We start from the raw sequence: 13952 nt of genomic DNA, 5'->3' as shown, positions 1-13952 counted from the left end.
TGCGCCCAAAAAACTGCTGATTCTGGTCATGTGGTCGCACTGGTGGTTCAAATTGTAGCCTCCCTTTCTTAACTCTCCTAAATGCTATACACAGCCGATATACTACTAACGGCGAGAGGGCAGCGGCAGGAAGACTCGTTCTGGTGGTTTAAGAGCATTTTCCAGATATTTCTGCTACAGTATTTAGGTTAAACTCAAGACCACTAGAAAATCACCGAGGTCTTTAACAGTAAAACTTTACGTCTTTTACAATAATGTATTTATGAGGAATTCTTGTATTAAGCTTGATATTAGACTTGCCACAAGTCGACCTCATGAATTTCAGGGTAGAATATGTCAGGCCGCGAAGCGGCCGTTTTAAGGTCGTGAAGCGGCCGAGCGAGCGAATAATAAACAAGACGAAGGACTTTTCAGAAAGTCTAGCTTGATATACCAGAGCTTGTGTGTGTCAGCTGTACAGCATCAGCAAGACCTGTTTCAAACGCCGTCAGTGCTATCGCTACGAACACGGCGTATAAAACGGGCTTTTAAAAGTTTTGGGAAGAAAATGGATGGTAGGTTGAAAGAGAAAGAGAGAAGCCAACGACACCAGTTATCAATAGAAAATAATTTATTTTTCAATAAACAATATTTTATATATACACATTAAATATAGTTTTGACTTTCCTCCAAAAAGCTTGGTATTTCAATGTACTAACTTTACAAACACCATCCTATGTACAAAAGCAGGTACAAAAATGTTTGCCATAAAAGGTCTAAAAAAGTCTTCGAAAAAAGGAATTGAAAAAAGATCATTGTAGATTGTGACAACAAAAGGTATTTTAAGATTACCCAATACAGCTACCCAGCTGCCAATAATTCGTTTCACAAGAGTATCAAGAAATCTCGGTTAAAAAACCTCGTACTGCAGGGCGGGCGCGTTGGAAGAGCAGTTCCAGGGATTTGCAGACCTTCCCTACCCTCTCCACCCTAGCATACTTTCTCTTCGAACAACCATCTGTAACCTTGTTTAATTCTCAGCAACGAGTAACGCCCTCAGAAGGAGAATTGTTTACATTATAATGCTTCTAAGCTTTGACTCCTGCTACGACTGCTTAACATCGGCGGCGAATCTCAGAGCCATTTGCACATTTTTCAGTCCTCTGGAAGGACTGGACTTGAACGGCGAGTCTAAGAATGCATGCCGGGATATTCTGGACTCTTTCTTGAGGATGCTTAGGGGACTGGGTTGCAGTCCTTCAGAGGCCGCAGCTGATTCTGGGAGTCTGGCTATTTTGACGATGTCAGTGTGCTCTAAAATGTGTTCCTGCCAAGTAAAAGAAGATGAATTCAAGATGTTACTTTGCTTCTTGCCAAGAGACTAAGATAATGGTCTCTTGTTCATGGTCGTTACTTTAATTCGGGTCTAATACCAATACGCAAGTAGCATTTAATATTCTGGAATTTCAAACCCCGTGTTTGGAGGGAAACAAATACCGTGGTAGTCATGGAAATTGGAAACGGGAGAACATTTGCTTATCCTTCAAGAAAGTAAAATACATGTACAGTTCAACTCCTATTAAACCGGCCACCCTCGGGGAAATAAATAGTGGCCACTTATAGGGGGCTGGCCGCTTAATAGAAGTCAAAACAATAGAAAATTGATAACCGGTCGCCTAAAAGAGGTGGCCGTTTTATAGGTGGCCGGTTATAGGGGTTCGACTGCATTAAAAAACAACAGGCCGAGTTACAACATGGGGCGTATATAAAAAAAAAAATTCAACGTACATGTAGCATTACCAATTATGTAAACTCATTTTCTTTCCCAATTCGCGTTTTCCAAAAAAAAAAAGAAAAAACAAAAACTTTACTTTCATTCCTATACTACCCAGTGAAACAGGCATTGCGGGATTTTCAGCACACGCAAGGACGTCAGTTCATATTTTCCAACAGAAACAGTTCACACCAACCTGAATCACTTTCAGCTTGGAATCAACGTCAAGTTTTTCTACAGGTGTCCCCCGGAGCCGCTGGCATTTTTCTGCGATGTTGTCGATTGCTAGTCTGATGCAGCCAAGCATTTCACTCTGTGACGAAACAAAAAGTAAAACATGCAAGCTACACAAGATGGGCTTGTATTACAGTACTTTAATATTTGTTAGGCTTCAGAAATAGATTTGTAAGTACAGTCAGAAAACATCCGAAATAAGTTTCTCTCTCGTCGTCTTTCCTTCCTTGAATTTCAGACCGTCCCTTCTCGCGAGCACGCGACCAGATGGAGAAGGCGGGAGAAGGCTGAAATTCAGGCCACGCCGTTTTGTTCCGGGGTTAGCCTGCGTAGCAGGCGTAGAACGGGGAAGAGGGAGGAGGGAGAGGGAGCAGAGATGGAAGGAGTGGGGACTGGTCTTCCCTACTCTCTCTCAATTTACCTCTGCAACACAGGCTATTCTGAGGACCTACAACGTGAAACTACTAACAAACAAGAAATCACTGACGTACTTTTATGACAACACTTAGCCAAGATTTCATTGGTTTGATCGATTAGTCTCACCTGCTGTCTGTAAATGCCTTTGCTATTGATTAAGAACTGGTCAATTTTCTCTTTCCATTGCACGGTCTCCTCCAGTTTTTCCTGAAGTGCTGCCAGTTCACTGTTCATCAACTGGAAAAAGAAAGTCAGTCATTGAAAAACAGTCACTCCACGGACCTGCAGAACGTAATCGGGTGACGTTTAATACTGAGGGGTACTCTTTCACTTGACCTCTAGTTAGATTTTGGTCTGAAAACAGGTACAATTTTATGGAATCACAGTGCCACCTTGTCAATTCCTCTAAACTGAAGGGCCACCAAAACTTACAATTGGCCTGTGTTAACGAAAGGGAGGAATTAAAGGCGGGGTTCTAATGTATTTTTGGACCTAATCTTAAGACGTAAAAGAGAGAATGGTCACAAAGTAAGGTCTTTATACGTTCCTCTAGCGTTATTTTGTCTGGGCGAGCGTAGTTCTGAAAAGAACTGTTGTTAGAGGCTGACTGTTTGACACCTTGAGCGGAAGTCATCGTCAGAGTCACAATCGATGGTCCAGTGTTATAAATCTGGTCCGTAGAAACGGATTGGTCAGTTTCGTCGTGATGGTATTGGCTCTGAGACTTACAGAAAGTTTCAATCGATCTATTTTTAGTTAATTCTTGAGTCGTTCTGTTTGAATGTCATTCGTCGGTTTTGTTATAAATGCTGCAAATAAGTTGTTTGTACTGTGCCGGTAACCCGAGTCGGGGGCGGGTACTCGCTTATATGGGCTATATAGGTAAAACGGACTGTACAATCACTCACCAGCAAGTTTTGAGTATGTTCTTGATTCAAGTCCTGTAGCCTCTGTTGCTCACTTTCAACCTGACAAGATTTCAACAAAACTAAAAGTTCAGTTCCTCTGAGTGGATGTTTGAAAGTTACACAAGATGCTGATATTGATGGCAAACATTTTAATTTAATTCCTGACTAGTGATAAATGAAACAATACGATATTCACTTCGGCAGCAAGGTAAGGAATTTTAATAATTATTGAGAAGTCTTTCTAATTACAAGCTCTTAGAATACATGTAGCTGTTTGATCCTTCCTGAACCAAATGTTCTCAGCATGAGCTTGGGCTGCCTGTAGAGCACTCTGAAAGTTATGACATCAGCTACCACTGTGTATCCATGCAGTAAACCACAGGCCTTCCAACCAGAGAGTTCCTTTAATTTTGCAATTGCAATTCACATCAAGGATGAAGCAGATTTCTTTAGTGATGACTATTCACTATTTCTAACTAAGGTCAGCTAATTAATGAGCAATCCACTTTTAGCTACTTTTGTCCTCATTAGTTGTGGCAGAAATCGAGCCTACCCCTGACTGCATAAATAAACTTATCAAAAACGGTTGCCACCCACCTGATCTGATGTATCTCCTAACATCTGTACGAGTGATTGATTTGTTGCACTCAATGTTCTAAACCTCATCATGATTCCCATTAACATGGAGTCATTTGCTTCAAGATAGTCTAGTGGATGAAAATAGATTCAAACAGAGCCAGATTAATAACAATAATTGATGACAAAATCAAATCTAGTTTTAACTTACTGTTTTAGCTGATTAAATATATTGTTACACCCTGTAATATCTTGGGGTTCTTTCCATTATGCCAGACTGACTGGTCAGTGACCTGTGGGACTTATAACCAGGGAAAAATGGAACAACATTTCCCACCAACTTAGCCAACCAAGAGAAATGGCTCTTACCATTTTCTATCCCTTCTCCACTCTCCCATATACCTGCAAGTGAAAATCTACCGAAGAGAAGTAGGGTGACAAACTGACCAGTCCAACTAGTCTGAGCCATCATTTAAAGTGGACCACCTCCAGAGGTGGTCTTTAATTCCTCTAGGTCAGACTGACCTGAAAGAGACCTTTCCATTTAAGTTATTACTGAAATTTTCTGATTTTTTGGCATAATGGAATTAGCATCCTTGATCATCATCATAACAAATGATGCCAGATAACAATATTAAATGTGATTTCATGTAGCAAAACTATCAAAAAATAAATCTGTGAATGTACCTTCTGGTAACTGATCAAGAACTTTCATCAGGAATTTTTCATAAACTGAATGTTTTGCCAGCTTTGCCTGCAGAGCCCCATTTCTAGTAATAAAATTACAAGCAAACAAGTCACCATACACATAATAAAATTATTGTGCTTCACATATAAACTTCAAACATCCAGTTACATAGTCTAAGTAACATGAATGTATAGCAGCATTTTCACATGATGTCACAGCAGCCATATTGGCCAATGATTGATGTTCCAAAACCATGGAATTGTATCCTTGTTGGTGTATCAACGAAACCAATCCTGTGGGAGTCAAACTCTAATTTTCTTATGTAGAGTACACTTTCTTTTGCTCCAATAAATTGGCATGGTTGCTGGCCATCAGTGTCAGAGTGAAAACGCTTTGTTATGACCACTCAGCACAAAGTGCAAAAATAATACCTCTGATTCATGATATAACCCAAGGACATGATTGTGGTGTTTCCTTCTAATAGTCACAGAGGTTTACAAACTACACTGTACTTTTGGGTAACTGGATGTTTGGAGTAAGTTAAAAGTATCATAAAGGCTAATGTCGCTTGACACTCGGCCGACACCTCAACCCTAACTCTTCTAACCCTAACTCTTCTGAGTTATGTTAACTCAAGTAACTGTTGTAAATAATTGTCTTAATTTAGTTTATTATCAGGAGATAAACTAGAAAGGGATAACCTCTTTTATCTCCTTTTCACTTTACGATGGATTTGTGAATAAACAGTTATTATTATTATTATTATTATTATTATTATTATTATTACAATTAAACTTGTCTGATAATACTTGGAGTTTTAACCAAAATACCCTGTTATCAATATCTGACACTTCTGCACAATCCAAGAAATTAAATTGAATATGTTATGTTAACTCAAGAAACCATCAATCAGTTTGTTACTGGATGGAACAGGGACTGCAAATAAATTACAGACTGTACATGTATTAAGACCAGAAGATGAGTCACTGGGTCTGCAATGCATACATAAAGTAGTTTGTTCAACTTAAGCGCCAGCAGTTTACAAATGAAGGGGTGCCTGGAAAAAGGCCCAAGGTGACTTCTGATAAATTTTCTAGATTCTCCTTCCAGAATGCCCAAGACCCAAGGAGAGTTTGACAATGCATCAACAGTCACCTAGGATCACTTAGAGCCTTATTCTGCACACCCCTTCATGCTAAAACCTACATGTATGGAAAAAGTTCTCAAAACATATTACAGTGTTGCTGTTTTCTACTCTGGAAGTACACACCTTGCTTTAAGCTGCTCTAATTCTGTGGATAAAATGTCAAGTTCTCTGTTTTTCTGGGTTTTAAGCTTCAATTCTGTCTGGTACTTCTGAATTGCTCTCCTCCTTTTAGCATCATTCTCTTCTATAAACTTCTCAAACTTGCCAACTCGTTCACGAATCTATGGATTGAAACAGTTCAATGGCAAATATAAATAAACAGCAGCAGGATGTACATGTAGTATGAAACCTGGAGACAAGATAACATAGAAAATATTAAAAGGAATGAGTTTTTGATGGCTGAAGGAGAAAAGACCAAAGTCTGGGGGGAGGCCGAACTACTTTGTGAAAAGGTCAGGGATGCTCACTGGAAAATTTGAATCAAATATCTGAAGAACACTTTAATCTGGGTGTGGCTCGAGCTATATTTGACCCCTCAAAGATAGCCGTAAAAACAGACATATTAACAGTGTTTCTTTTAATTATTATTATATCTGCATGTACAACCCTGAAAGATATCTAGACGACTAAAAATAATGACATTTCGTCCTGAACACCCTAAGGGAGACCAAAATCCTTGATTATTAACCCATTGACTCCTGTGACAGCCGTTAAACTGGCCGTCACGAGCCTTCAGGCCTTTCTTCCACTTCTGACGTCATCACATTTGACCAAAATTGGCATCATCTATGGTTAACTTCTGCAGGAGGAAAAGATCTTTCCAATGATAACCAGATCAGAGTGCCCAATGGAGCCTGAGATATGTACAAAAATGCTCAAAAAGTTGAGTGAAAAACTCAGAGCAAAATTTCCTGCCATGCACTACACATGGCTACTCCATGGCAAAAAATTGCCTGTCACAATGATGCTTTCTCAGAATGTTTTAAACTGGAAAGCAAATTAAGCCCAGTAGAAGGTCAATCACTGCAGCAAAAAGAAAAGAAAAGGAGAAAAAGGAAAGGTGAAAAAAAAAAAAAATCGAAAAGCCTAAAGATTGATGTTTGATTTCTTCGCACACCCGATCAAAAATGTCGTAAAACCCAATGCTAGTGGAAAGAAAGGAATGCTGTTATGTTGCAAATGCCTTTTTGAGTAGATTGGAGTTAATTTGGCCCATATCCAGCCTGAAAATCTCCAAAATGTCCAAAAAATGCGTTTCTGGCAAAAAGCTCCAGGAGTCAATGGGTTGAGATGGCAAATGCCCTTAACGTACTGGAATCAGGAGGGAAAAAAAAAGTATCAATCTTGTTCTCAGGACCTCTCTTATAACACCACTAGGTTTTAGAGTTTCTCTTTTAAGTAAGCCTCAAACTGGAGTGAGTCATTAGTGTAGCTGCAATAATGGTCTTTGATTCCTGTGGGATAATACAGGCACTGGATGCATGGAATGTTACTCCACTCTGTTAGCCCCAAAATAACTTACATGTATATACCTGTACCTTACGGGTAAAATATTATTTTTCTAGAAGAGTAAGATTGCCCACGACTTCACTTCACATGAAATATCTGACTCCTGATGCATAACTGCCTCAACACCCCAAGAGAGATGTATTGGATAATTCAGTGGAAAATTTTATTTGTGTTTGCAGTATCCTGCCATGATTCAGAGGTGGGATATAATATTCTGATCTGTTGTGCCCCATGATCTAGTATTTTACCTGAGTTTGTTTCTTTTTAAGCTCCTCCTCCTTAGCCTTGCAAGCTGCCATGCGTTCTGCAAACTGACGCCTTTTGATATCCAAGTCTTCTTGTACCTTTTCCACTTCAACCTGTTTCTTGAGGAGTAGAGTGGACTGCACTGTGTTGAGACCGGTGTCAAGTAGTTTGCTTGCTGACTACATATTATGTCAAGGAAAAATATCATGAACGTTACTAAGAATTTTGATACTGTAAGGCAAAATATTATTGATCAGTGTGAAAACTCAATTTTAGGTTTGGCATGTGGACATATTCCCAACCTCCTTTGGAATTTTTTTTAAGGGAAAGGGTAAACAATATACAATAATAAATAATTTAAAATATTTTTACAAGGTAGCTGCCTCTTCAGTTATTTTTGGCCGTTTAATGTCAAAGTGGGCCCTCTTGTTAAAAAAAAAATCATCAACAACAACAGTAACTTGATTATAAAAATGTAAGGAAAGCAAAAAAGTTTGGGCGCTAGGGCATATGGGCAAAAGGTAAAAATTCTGTTGAGAGATTTATGGAAAAGGTGATAAAAGAATAAAAAGATCGCAAAACACGCGCCAAACTGTGTTTGTGATTTTATCAATAGGACTGTCACGCGAACCCGTTTGAAGAGTTGACATTTTTGGACTTCCAGATTTCCTGATTCAAAATATGAAAACCTGGCGAGCGCGTAAAGAAAAGTAACTAACGAGTTAAGTTAAAACAACAATGAACAATGTAAATAACAATTTGACAGAGAACCCTATTAAAAAACACCGACGTTGATTCGATTGTCTTGAACTCATCGATTGCAGTCGACAAGTAACTGCACTTCCAGTCGAGTCCTGATCAAGATTATCTCAAGCACAAAAATCTTCCGGATTCCCACATATCGGAGGTTTCAAAAAAGACTGTTTACAGAGAACGATAGATCTGACCGCCAGCGCTCAATTAAAACTGCGCGCGGAACAAACTGTTGACAACCATATTTTGTTTCCAATCGGAATGAAATGGTTATGAGTACCTCTTCCACGATGGGAAATTTGCGGACGTTGCTGTCATCTTCATCGTCGTCTCTGCAGAAAGAATAAAAACCGCAACATCAAAAGTTTAGAAGATCAGGGGTAATCTCGCTTCCACTAAATAATGCACGACACCCAAAGCTGAAAAGTGAAACACGGAGCTAACCTCAACTGGGTTACAAAGACGTTCTTCTTCTGCGGCTCCAGCTCAAGTCTATATGCCCCGTCCATAGCCATAGTCGCCGAAAAAATACTTCTTTGCGGTGTCGAAAGGATGAGGTGCTCTGCTACCCAACAACGAGGAGGAAATACTTCACATAAACCCAGCTGTGCTAACGTTCCACGATGTTCCCTTCTAGAATCCGATGCGCCGTTACCATAGTAACGAGACTTCGTAATTGAGTCTTCTTCAAACTATAAACTTGTAATGGACTACAGGACAATCGGGACGGGAAATACCCACATTCTGTTTTAAAATGATCAAATTCCAAACCACACTTTTGGAGAAGTCTTTCAAAAAATCACTGAATCGTTTTTTTTTTTTCCTGGAATAATCTTGACAGGAACTGATAATTATAATATTGGGTCTGGAAAAGTGATTTTGAGAAAAAAAATTATAATAGTTTTTAAAAAACCCTAGGGTATTAATTTTTAACAGTTGGAAAGAAGAATCTGGAAGAAGTCAATTCTTTTGAGTACCAAAAGTGAAAAGCAGGCTTTTTTGATGACATTTAAATCCTTGAAATTATAGTCTCCGAAGAAACAATTTAGTTGAACCCTCTAACTCTCATGGGAAATGAAAATTTTTCAAAAATAGCGAGAGTTTGAAATAGCCCATAATAAATGACTGAAGGGTAAATCCTGAGGAAATGGTTCTGAGTTCGAAATAATGGAGAATTCAAAATAACTGAGTTTGAATTAGAGAGGTCCAACTGTATCTGAAAAAATGTGTATCATTTCATAAAGAAACAAACTATTCACTATGATTGACACCTTTTTAATTATATATTGCACCAGTTTTGTTCCAAGTTGAGAGGCACATTAATTCTTTCTGGTAATTCTCCTTGTTAGCCTGACCAAGTGAAAAACAAGTTCAAGCTTGCACTTAGGAGATTTATGATTCGGGTTGCAGCCACACAACTTTGAATCTACTGTGAAATAGTTTTTCTTTATTTCATATTATCAAATACAATAATATAGGAAACTGGCTTGAAAATTATGTACTGAACAAAACCTTGTTTTGGAAACAATGACATTAAATAAAATTCATTATTTATTTGTTGGCCGAAAATTTGTTACACCTGCATGTAATGCATGCATGTTACAAAATATCTGTTATTTTACATGTAGATTTTAATCTGAAGTGAGAGTTACTCCTGGATATGTAAAATAACGGTCTGAATATGCACCTACTGGTAAAAATAGAAAAATTATGATGAAATCGAATAAGGCTAGGCTTCAATGAAACTAAAATTTTAAAAAAGTTGATATCTTAGCCGCTAACTGTACAAAAGGAAGCTTCAGTCTTCAGTTGTAGATTAGAGTGCAGGGGTTTCATTAAGAGTTGGAAACCAGACAAAAAGACCACCTGTGAACACAACTTTGACTGTATTATTATTTTTTTTCAACATATCACAGAACTTTTTTCTGTAACAAAATATATGAGTTACTATCTTTTACTCTGATGAAGTAAACATTTGCCCTCCCTGCTCATTAGTCTGTGAACACTATCAGATTTCTGGCTTTTCTTTCAATCTGCAGTGAAACAAAAGCCAGAAATCTGTTTGTGTTCACAAGCGTCCTGCTCAGAGACTTAAGTTTATGAAATCTGTGAGAGAGTTCCAATCAAATTATATAATCACTTAAATTAAAAGACATTTCTGTCATTTTTGAGATGTCACTTCTCAAGGTCAATCATGGATTTGCAGGACCACTTAGATAAGAGCACAAAAACAGGCCACAATATTCAAATCGCAGCTCCTGAGGTTATCAAGGCTTCAGTCTGTTCTTGGCATAGTGGATTGTAGCTTAGTGATAAGATGCATCCTGTTATTGTGTCTTCTGTATTCAACTTGACTTGTGAATAGAGTTGCCATGTTTTTTACTGTGGCTTCCATCAAGGCTACTGATCCTCATCTTCTTTAAATGGATCTTTTGTTTTCTTTGTTAGGAACTAATTAATAAACAAAATCACACTCATTAAGCAAATAGTAATTAACAATAAAAGTTACTGTTTAAAGTTGAGCAAAATGTCATGATATGTCAGTGTCATGATGACCTCAGTCACCAAGTCTGGTATCATAATTATCTGAATCACTCTCTGACAGCTACCATTTTTTACACAAGCATGGTTACAATTACACTCGAGCAGAATATTATTTGTAGCGAAACATATTTAAACAGTATTACGTATGAGAAGACCATTATTTGTAGACAGTTATTTGCAGGTTACATGGTGGGTTCATGGCCAATGAAAAGGAAGAAAAATCTGTATTGAATGATAATGGTAAATATCAACATGCAGACAGACTAGTTTTTTTTACATATGGATGGTACATCTACATATGGATGGTACAATGGCCTAATAGCTAGGGCATGGAACACAAGATCCAGAGTCTAGCAATCCTAATCAGTGGCGGATCTAGGGGAGGGGCGCAGGGGTTCTGGCCCCCTCTTATTTTGGGTGAAAAAAGAAAATCGTGGAAGGAAGAAAAGACGGCAGGGCAAGCAAACCCTCCTCCCCCCTTAACTCAAGGTCTGGATCCACCACTGCTTATGTGAATGCTGGCCAGGGTCATTGTGTAGTGTTCTTTGGTGTGATGCTTTACTATCAGAGTCTCTCCCGGTACCCAGAAGTATAAATAGGACTGGTATAATTTGCCAATTTCTGTTCAATTAAGCAATCTCAATGAAGGCTAGACTAGTGTCCCATCCAGGGAGATAATAAGCAATACTCCTAGTCAACAGAGCTTTTACAATTATGTTCAAGCTGTTTTTTTTTCTCTGTTCCACGGCTTGGAAAAGACTTGAAGTCCAGCTTGGCTTTCGACAAGTCGCTCTCAAATGCTGCTTGCCCTATGCAAGTCGTGACAACAACCAACAACAACCATTTATTTGTACTCACAATTTATAAAATAATTACAATAAACATTAAATTAGTATAGAGTATTGCCTTCCCAAAATAACCATAAGGGCTAAAAAGAATGGGCAGTAGGTTACATTTGCCCCCAGTCGTAGGTTACATTTTTTATTTAGTTGGGACTTGCCCGGACCCTCACCCATCAGCAAGTGGGAATAAAAAGTTGCTTGCCCATCGGGAAAATCAACTATTCTCGGATGACCAGATGGCAATTTTTTTCAAGTTTTACTGTTCATTGCAATTAAATACTTTTTGATAAAATTAAAAATGCATATCAACTTACTGGACTTTGTGCTATTGCTCTGAGGTACTCTTCTAGTTTTATTACTATTGGTCCCTTCTTATATAACTCTTCCTTAGTTGCTGCAAAAGAAAAATATTCTATTATAACACACCATCAGAGGTTTCATCAAGGGCTGGGTGCCAGACAAAAATTAACTGGCTGTGAACAAGGGACGGACAAGGGTGGAGTCACCAGATAAAGGTACAGGAAGCAGGAGGGCAGGGTACTTGATGCAGAGGTTCTGACCCCCCTATCCGCCTCACTATACAATGACCTTCTGTAGGCAATTAAATGGTACTGATTTTGTGCTTCAAATTGCAGGAAAATTCATCCCTGAAAGTCTAGGATTTCAAAATTTTCACAGGGGGAAATGCCCCCAGAGCCTTCTATTTTTTCTGCCTGGTTATCAAACACGGCTGCCTGCCTGCTGCCAGACTTCCACGCTCCTAGCTACCTTTCAAAGAAGGAGAAAAAAAAAACAAAAAAACAGTAGACTCTCCTATTGTTACCCCCCAATCTACAAGCAATGTGTGGGGATGTCTTGGTAAAGTTCTCAGCCTCAGACTTGAAAAATTGCATAACATTGGGCTGCTCACATAATAATTGGATCTGACTGGAGTGCTGGATCTTCTCAGTTTCTTCGTGACCTTTACTGGCCAAGTTTAGGTGACAGACATAATATTTACCAGTTTAAGATGATGGATGACATATAAAACTATGAAGTGGAACTGTTATGTTACAATTTAATTGCCATGTCACTTTTTTGTTACTTAGTCAGTTAGTCACTCAGTTTCCCAGTAAATTCCTTACGACAGCGATATCACATTTGAATTGTTGAAGCTTAACCTTATTGTAACAAAATTTTCAAATACAGTGTGGGGCCCAGTTCTCGGCCGGGCCCAGTTCTCGGCCACTTTTTGTTCAATGTTTATTTTTCGCGCCACAAATGAATCTGAATAAAAAGCACTTGTTTCTAAAGGTAGCTTGATTCCTTTTCTTCTGTTCTGTCCAGTTTTGTTTTGTCCTGCCGAGTTTTTCTGTGAGCACGTCGAGGTGACACGCAGGTAGGTGAATTTGGTTTCCCCGTAAACATGTTTGTTTACGGCTTCTCGAATTACATGGTTTATTTCAAGTTTATATTTTGTCCGTCTAGAAAGCCCAAATGAGCCAATTCTTGGCTTAAAGGGTGTAGAGTGATAAAACTATCTGTTCAATATAAACTTTTCCTGGCCTGTTTAATTCTTTGACCTAAATTCACTCCTCAATATTTCCTTACTACTTTTGCGTATTTGCCTATTCTCGGCCACCCTGCTCGCCTTCAACACTAAAAGCGCTCATAGTTTTGTGTGGAGTATTCGTGTCAAGTCAGTTGTAAAAATAAAGCTGTAATGGGGTGGCATGTTGAAAACTATGAGCTCTGACTTAACCCCGTTTTAAATACCCAACTCTTTCTTAGCCTCGCTTGACTGCACTTAAGAGAAAAACTAGGTGTGCAAAAAGCTTCCATTTCTAACATGAAACAAAGCTCTTTAGGGATAATTTGTGATCGAAATATCAAAACACAAGCCTTACAAGTGATTTAACAACAAAAAATGGTAATAAAGCGTTGTTTATTCTGAGGAATCGCCCGCACTCTTTTGTGGCCGAGAACTGGACCTGCTGGCTGATAACTGGGCCCACGAACGAAGCCTCCATTTTCGTTATTACTCGGGAGAAAACAGCGTTGAGCAGTCGATAGCTCTACATGTGTAAACTGAATGCTGAAACTAGTTGTGCATGAAATTTTAAGTCCTTAGGGCTATTCCAAGGTAAGAAATACAAGTTTACGTTTTTTGTGGCCGAGAACTGGGCCCCATACTGTACTCACGTGTAACTCGTTCTCCTTTCCAATTTTTGTACTGTAAGTATACCTGAGCACAAGTCATCGCTCCCATCACAGAATAAAGAAGATAGTTGTTGTATTTATCCGCGAAAATCCGCCACCGCATCCAAGGATTCATTGTTATAAATTTGTGATCGCA

The 13952-nt window shown here is 38.7% G+C and overlaps 2 protein-coding genes across 2 annotated transcripts; both read right to left on the bottom strand.

Moving 5' to 3' along the window:
• Nucleotides 1-592: 592 nt before the first annotated feature.
• LOC110043187 (coiled-coil domain-containing protein 42 homolog) lies at nucleotides 593-8893 on the bottom strand. The gene is made up of 10 exons (XM_020748623.2): nucleotides 8676-8893; nucleotides 8512-8563; nucleotides 7481-7657; nucleotides 5847-6004; nucleotides 4576-4658; nucleotides 3910-4019; nucleotides 3313-3372; nucleotides 2531-2641; nucleotides 1950-2066; nucleotides 593-1306 (listed from the first exon to the last, which is right to left on the bottom strand). Exons 1-10 carry the CDS (start codon nucleotides 8744-8746, stop codon nucleotides 1085-1087), a joined length of 1161 nt encoding a protein of 386 aa, XP_020604282.2. The 5' UTR covers nucleotides 8747-8893; the 3' UTR covers nucleotides 593-1084.
• Nucleotides 8894-9490: 597 nt separating this feature from the next.
• LOC149110396 (uncharacterized) lies at nucleotides 9491-13935 on the bottom strand. Its single transcript, XM_089291546.1, has 3 exons — nucleotides 13799-13935; nucleotides 11932-12011; nucleotides 9491-10682 (listed from the first exon to the last, which is right to left on the bottom strand). The coding sequence occupies exons 1-3, from the start codon at nucleotides 13929-13931 to the stop codon at nucleotides 10632-10634; spliced, it is 264 nt and encodes an 87-aa protein (XP_089147672.1). The 5' UTR covers nucleotides 13932-13935; the 3' UTR covers nucleotides 9491-10631.
• Nucleotides 13936-13952: the final 17 nt, after the last annotated feature.

The sequence above is a fragment of the Orbicella faveolata genome, unplaced genomic scaffold (genome assembly GCF_042242905.1).
Source record: "Orbicella faveolata isolate gen_17 unplaced genomic scaffold, um_ofav_v1 contig_24, whole genome shotgun sequence".
Taxonomy (NCBI): domain Eukaryota; kingdom Metazoa; phylum Cnidaria; class Anthozoa; order Scleractinia; family Merulinidae; genus Orbicella; species Orbicella faveolata.
This window is presented reverse-complemented; position numbering and strand designations above follow the sequence as displayed.